General features: G+C 31.9%; 1 protein-coding gene across 1 annotated transcript in view; it reads right to left on the bottom strand.

The window, feature by feature from the left end:
* Window positions 1–426: 426 nt before the first annotated feature.
* Window positions 427–6000, bottom strand: part of LOC145667535 (caspase-1-like) — a 47987-nt gene continuing 42413 nt past the window's right edge. Inside the window, exon 6 of the mRNA XM_081735009.1 lies at window positions 427–740. Coding sequence (XP_081591135.1) covers window positions 502–740 — 239 coding nt within the window. The 3' untranslated portion in view covers window positions 427–501. The remainder of the gene's footprint in view (window positions 741–6000) is intronic.

Here is a 6000-nt window from a genome sequence, read left to right as displayed (position 1 = left end):
CTTATTCTGGCAACACTGTAATTTCTATGGATGACAACACTGAAGATTGTAGGTTCATATTTTTCTGTTGTAAAATAACATTATCTATGATTACGTTAAGTTGTACTCATTATCTCCTTTCACTTATGAAAAACAAGCAAAAGAAAAATGGTAAATTTTGTATTTTTTTAAACTAAGTCAGGCTCTTAATGTAAAATCTCAAGAATATTCCTCATCGCGGACAGAATCAGAAACTTTCACAGGGAATATGCTTGTTAATACTTGTATTATCATAAGGATTACTACCATCACAAATGATTAACAATAAAGTTAACAAATAAAACTTTATTAAAGTTCTAACGTATCAAAATATACGTTTAAATAATATCCGCATTCGTACAAACTTACAAAATTAAATTACTACAATGTAAACATAACACATTAATTTAAAAGAACTATAACACTTTTTTTTTCAATTTTACAAAACATTTTAAATATTTGAAATAAGGCACAAAACAAAAATCAAGAATTTTTTGGATAGAAATAAACGTCTCTAGTAAGCATACTAACAATGGAAGGCACTTGTTTCTTCTCATTCATGTCTTTACGCTTGTGGCATGATTCATGATCCAATGCAACTCTTCGGGATACTCGAGTCATCAGTGTTAGCAAGTCTAGAACTGTTCCCCTTTCCGAAAGCTCTTGACAAAGGCACTGTACAAACCATGTACCCTCATCTGGACTCCTCCAGGAACAGAATCCTTAAAAAAAATATTTTAAAAATATTAAAAATTCAAAGTTGCTTCAAAGCGAGTCATACCATAACCCTCTATACATGATTTTTTTGGTTATATCCCAATGTGTAAATTTAAAATAATAGGAATAGTATGTCTAGAATGAGATTGAAATATGCCAAAAGCTAGTATCTATGTACAAACAAAGTTCAGAAAGTGAGCCCCTAACCACTAATCGGATTATAATCCAAGACAAATATCCTCATTGGAGTTCTGGGACAAAACACAGAAAACATGCTCTTTAGCCACCTGACCACGAAATGGTATGAAAGTACTAGATAATTTGTAAATAAAAGATGGTGTATTACAACAAGAGGATGCGTTGCCATACGTTCGTAGCTATCCATATAAGGGTAGGTTCATCATAATAGAATCACCATTCTAATCTCCCCGGAACCGAGACTGTACCTGTAAGACATTATAATGTTAATTCATTGTGTGGATATGCATATCTATTTCAATCACTTGTATAAACTCTACTTCGTCAAGTGGTGTGTCTAAATGGACTTAACCCTTAAACGAACAAGAGGGGCCTGAGATCACCTCTATGTGATTTTTCCTATCTTTTAGATAATAAACATCTTTCTTTAGCTCCAAAATTTTGTGACATCTTACATCACATCTTTAGCCGTCATTTGGAAGCATTTAATAAATTTCCAACTTTCTCGTGTCCAAAATATAAAGAATAATTTAAAATTCACTGTACTTGATTTGAGAGTAACTCTGGCACCTACTAGTTTTAATTGTTTTAATGTATGTTTAAAGGTTTTCAAATAGGTTTGCCTGAATGACAGCAAATCCCTTGTACTTCACACTTCAACTAAGAGATGGAGCTACATATAATATCTAGCAATTTCTGTAATAGTGATTTTTCTTCCTGGTGGGTAATGTGCATTCTATTTTTCAAGAAAACGGTACATGTAATTGTTCTAATGACATTGAGGATTCCACAGATAATCACCTGCAGAAGATAATTGACCTCGAATTTTTAAAAAGGAAACTTGTGCTTCAGAGATAGTTGTGTGTAATCACGCACTGCACTAAACACTTTTAAGACTAAGTCGCATTGTATGAACAGTTCCCAAGGCACGTATGGGAAGATACATATATACGTAGTCATCTCCGTCTGCCTAGATGTTCTTTCTTACTAACTAATAATTTAGAATAAATATTCTTGTGTTCTACTTTTATAAGGTAGGCAAACTAAATCCGAAATACACAAGAAGTAGAAAAATAGACAAAAAAATCCTAGGAGGCTGAGAACCACTTTGACTATGTTCATGAAGAATGTTTTGAATCCAGTTTGGATAAATATACAAATACTATTTTCACCAGGCAGCCGTCTGCAAGGCGGTTCACTAATCAAGTTATATCTTTCTTTCATAAAATTATTAAAATACTCATATTTACAGTAGATTTAATAAAATGTAAATGAAAATGCTAACTAACGGCTGAGGAAGATATAAGATTTGCTGTCATCTGTCTTTTCTCAATGTCTGATGAAGAGGACGTTAGGTCCTTGAAACTGTAACAAAAATCGTATAGTTATTAAATAATTCATTTTGTTCTGGTCAGAAAAAAATAATAATAATAAATTTAACTTTATTTAGGTTTTCAAAGTGTTATGTTTTACGAGTATAATGAAACTAAATGAGCAAACAATTAATGTTTCAACTAGTACGAGTATAACCCTGGAAGGTACAAACAAAATGGCTCCCAGAATTCTTTATAATAGTTTTGAATACATTTTTTAAATCTCATAATCCATAGTATACGTAAGATGCAGAAGCAACAAAGGATGTTAACAAAAATATACCATATGATATGGTATTACCGACGGAAACTTAAACGAGCAGCAATAGCTAATGGTATCGGGTTATTTCCCTAAGTACGTTTTCCTCAAGCTTAGAAAATTAAGTATCTAATCTTGATATTGATCATGAACTGGAATCCATGACAATGGCAGAAATATTGGCTAATAGCCAGAATGAGAGGGGAGGGAATTTTCATAGGCAATAAAATAAATGCAATATTGCCACTAGTTAGATAAAATTTTACTATGAAAGTTGAAGAATGAAGGTCATTTATGTTAAAGGAGCTCTGAATATTCCTCAACTACATAGCCGACATACGCATTCAATTTAGGATTCAATCATAGAAGTTTTCACATTCTCAGTATCCCACTTTCGAATTACGAGGGCAAAACTCTGTATCTGAGCCATTCAAGATAAAAGGATTCTTTTAAATACTTAAGAGAATGCATAATTACATTGGTTATTGTATTAAAATAAATTGTCCTTTGTATGCACGATCGCTTTAGTAAATCACATTATTTTTTAGATTGTGTATAGTATAATTCAAATGAGCTGTATTGAAGAAAATTATGGTAAATTTTCCGCTATTGAAAACAAAACAACATGGTAATTGGAATCTCCAGAAAACTGAGTCAAAATATTATTTTTAAAATTATTTATCGTTGTTTCAACTATAGTCAAATTTAAGTAAAGTATACACGCATCAAAAGAAAATTTTTGGTCTTGTGGACAGAATTAAATAAATAAAAACTAGAATTACTACCGTAAGTGTAATGTGAAAAGCAATAATACTTCCGCTCCTGAGATTATATAACAAATTCCAGCCGCCTATCAGTTTAATGCAATTTAAAGATGTGTATTAAGAGGTGAAGAAAAAAGGTAGGCATGAGAAATACATGGCACATATACCTAAATCGTAAAACATTCTATTTTAAAATAAATCCAGAATTTATAGGTATTTTTAGGTGGAATTACTACAATATTGACGTGCTTCAATTGAAGGCCAGAGCATGTTTTGAATTAAAGAATATTTTACGACCCATTCCTTTTAGTGTTCTCCTTTTATTGCTCAGGAATCTTATCATTTTACTTGTTACTGGAGAAACAAACAATTAAAAAATAAAAACTTTTATATAACCTATGTATATTCCGTCTTTTAAAGTGGAAATTGTTAATTACCAATACATGGTGGGCAGGGAATTTGAAATTTCTAAAAAAAAAAAAATAAATAAAATAAAAATAAAAAAAGTTACGGAATTTTGTAAATTTCTCCTACTAGTCAGGGAGATTTCAAGCTTCCGAAAGCATGGTGACGTTGTGTAACAGTGTGGACATTTTTTATCATAATTTTTCGTCATCGCATCCTTGCAGTATCAAACATGTTATTTCAAAAACAATTTTCTACTGCTTCTTTAACCTGTTATTTGGAACAGTCAGTAGTTGACGGAATAATAAAAACAAAAATTTATGTGGAAAGAAAGTTCTGTTAATTTTGATTCAACAGAGAAAGGAACGCAGATATTGTAAAATATTTTACAAGACATTATTGAGTATGTACTTTTTATAATAGTGAATATGTACTTTTTATAATAGTTGAGGTCATAATAAAAGGAAAATTGTTATATTTGAATGAACCAGGCCCGCAACCAGAGGAGGCTAGAGGGGCCCTGGCCGCCCTAAACTTTTCGTGGCTCCTCCTGACCTCGACACAAAATGCAATTATTGACACAATTTAGATATTTGTAAGAGAATTGTTAATGACTTGGCCCCCCTAACATATTCATGACCATCCCAAACCTCTGTGGCTGGTTTTTGGTCTGGAATGAACAGAGGAAGGATGTAAATATTGTAAAATGTTTTTCAACACGTTTTTTTATTATTATTTTACTCGAGATTTCTTCATAGTTTGTTATTAAAATACTTTCCAATATATCCTAATTTTATTGTCCTAAGAAACCAAAATAAAAGTTGATAGTAAAGTAGTTTAGATTGATCGATCTCCTGGGCCTTCAGAATTTCATGTCACGTCCTCCCCCCTCCCCTGTTATGAAATCCTGGCTAAACGAACCAATATATATTCCAGTGAAATAGTTTAGAATGATCGACCGCTGGTGTGATGACGACAGTATTTCATGTCACGGACCGCCCCTTCACGAAATCCTGGCTACGTGCCTGGTTATGAGTAAATGCTACATTATAGTCTCACAGGAGTGCACTTACTTTTAGTAAGCTTCCTAGTGAGTTAGATTTTTCTTTCTTTGTGAATATTTGAGAGAAAATTCACTGACTTCCAATTTAGTTTTAAGAATTTTAATAATACATATTCCACCATGAAATATTCCTGGAAATATTAGCATTGTTCACCTTATTATGAATTCAATGCTCACCTTATGTGATAGCTGAGGCTAGTTTCCAGATGATAACTTTTCTATGTCCAGATCAAAACCGGATAATTTCAGATCTAGAAATGATTCCACTTTAAATGTTTCTGGTTTTTATTTTCATATGCACGAGATGAGAAAATGTTATATGTGGTGTTAAAAACTTACTTCACACGGAATTTCCTTACAGCACTTGGAAATTTCAGGATAAGCAGCCTTAGATTGAAAATAAAACTCCAGTGACGGTAACAAAGGAAATAGCATTTTGAATGTTTAATCACAAGATAGCTCGATATGTTTTCTCTTGACAGTAGGAAATTCATATTCCGAGTTTAGAAAGGAAACTTTCATCCAATGATTTTTTTCAGGACAAATTGGAAAAGACGCCAATTATCTTATATTTTGAATCATACGTTTAACGACAAAGCATTGTTAAGGGTAGTTTTCTCAAGTCAATGAACTCACTCAGTGTGCAAGAGAAATCGTAATTTTCCTTCTCACAAATTTAATTTCTTGACTCTTGCTCCTATCTTAGATTAGAGTTTAGCGTATCTTTCAGTAGCAAGGCTATAAGAGACGTGGATCTACTACTTAATGTGTGTGCCAGTATTCTTATGTGTAAATATTATTTACAATTTTATTCAATAAAGTACAATTTTATTTGACATCCTCAGCACTACTTATCAGAAATAGTTCAAATAGCCAGCAGCAAAATACTCTCCTTTCTTTTATAAGTTAAGAATTTCAGCAACTATCCTTCTTCTGTTGACTAACGACCATCAGGTTAAGAAGAAATGTAAGCACTGTAAGAAATGATCCTATTTCGGAAAGTTAGAGAAATAGACAGTTGAGAAAATAATTATATTTTGCAGCCAATTTGAAGAAACTTATAAAAGTAAATCTGGGAAGATATAGAATACAATTTCACACACAAAAAAACTATAAAGTCTAATAATGCATTGAAAAAAAAAACAAGTGTTTATATGTCGACACTGAAGAAGAATACAAGCCAAAGTAGCTACTATACAAAAA

This window comes from Thermobia domestica, chromosome 1 (genome assembly GCF_964235325.1).
Source record: "Thermobia domestica chromosome 1, izTheDome1.hap1.1, whole genome shotgun sequence".
NCBI lineage: Eukaryota > Metazoa > Arthropoda > Insecta > Zygentoma > Lepismatidae > Thermobia > Thermobia domestica.
Note: the sequence above shows the minus strand (reverse complement) of the source record. Positions and strands in the feature narration are given on the sequence as shown.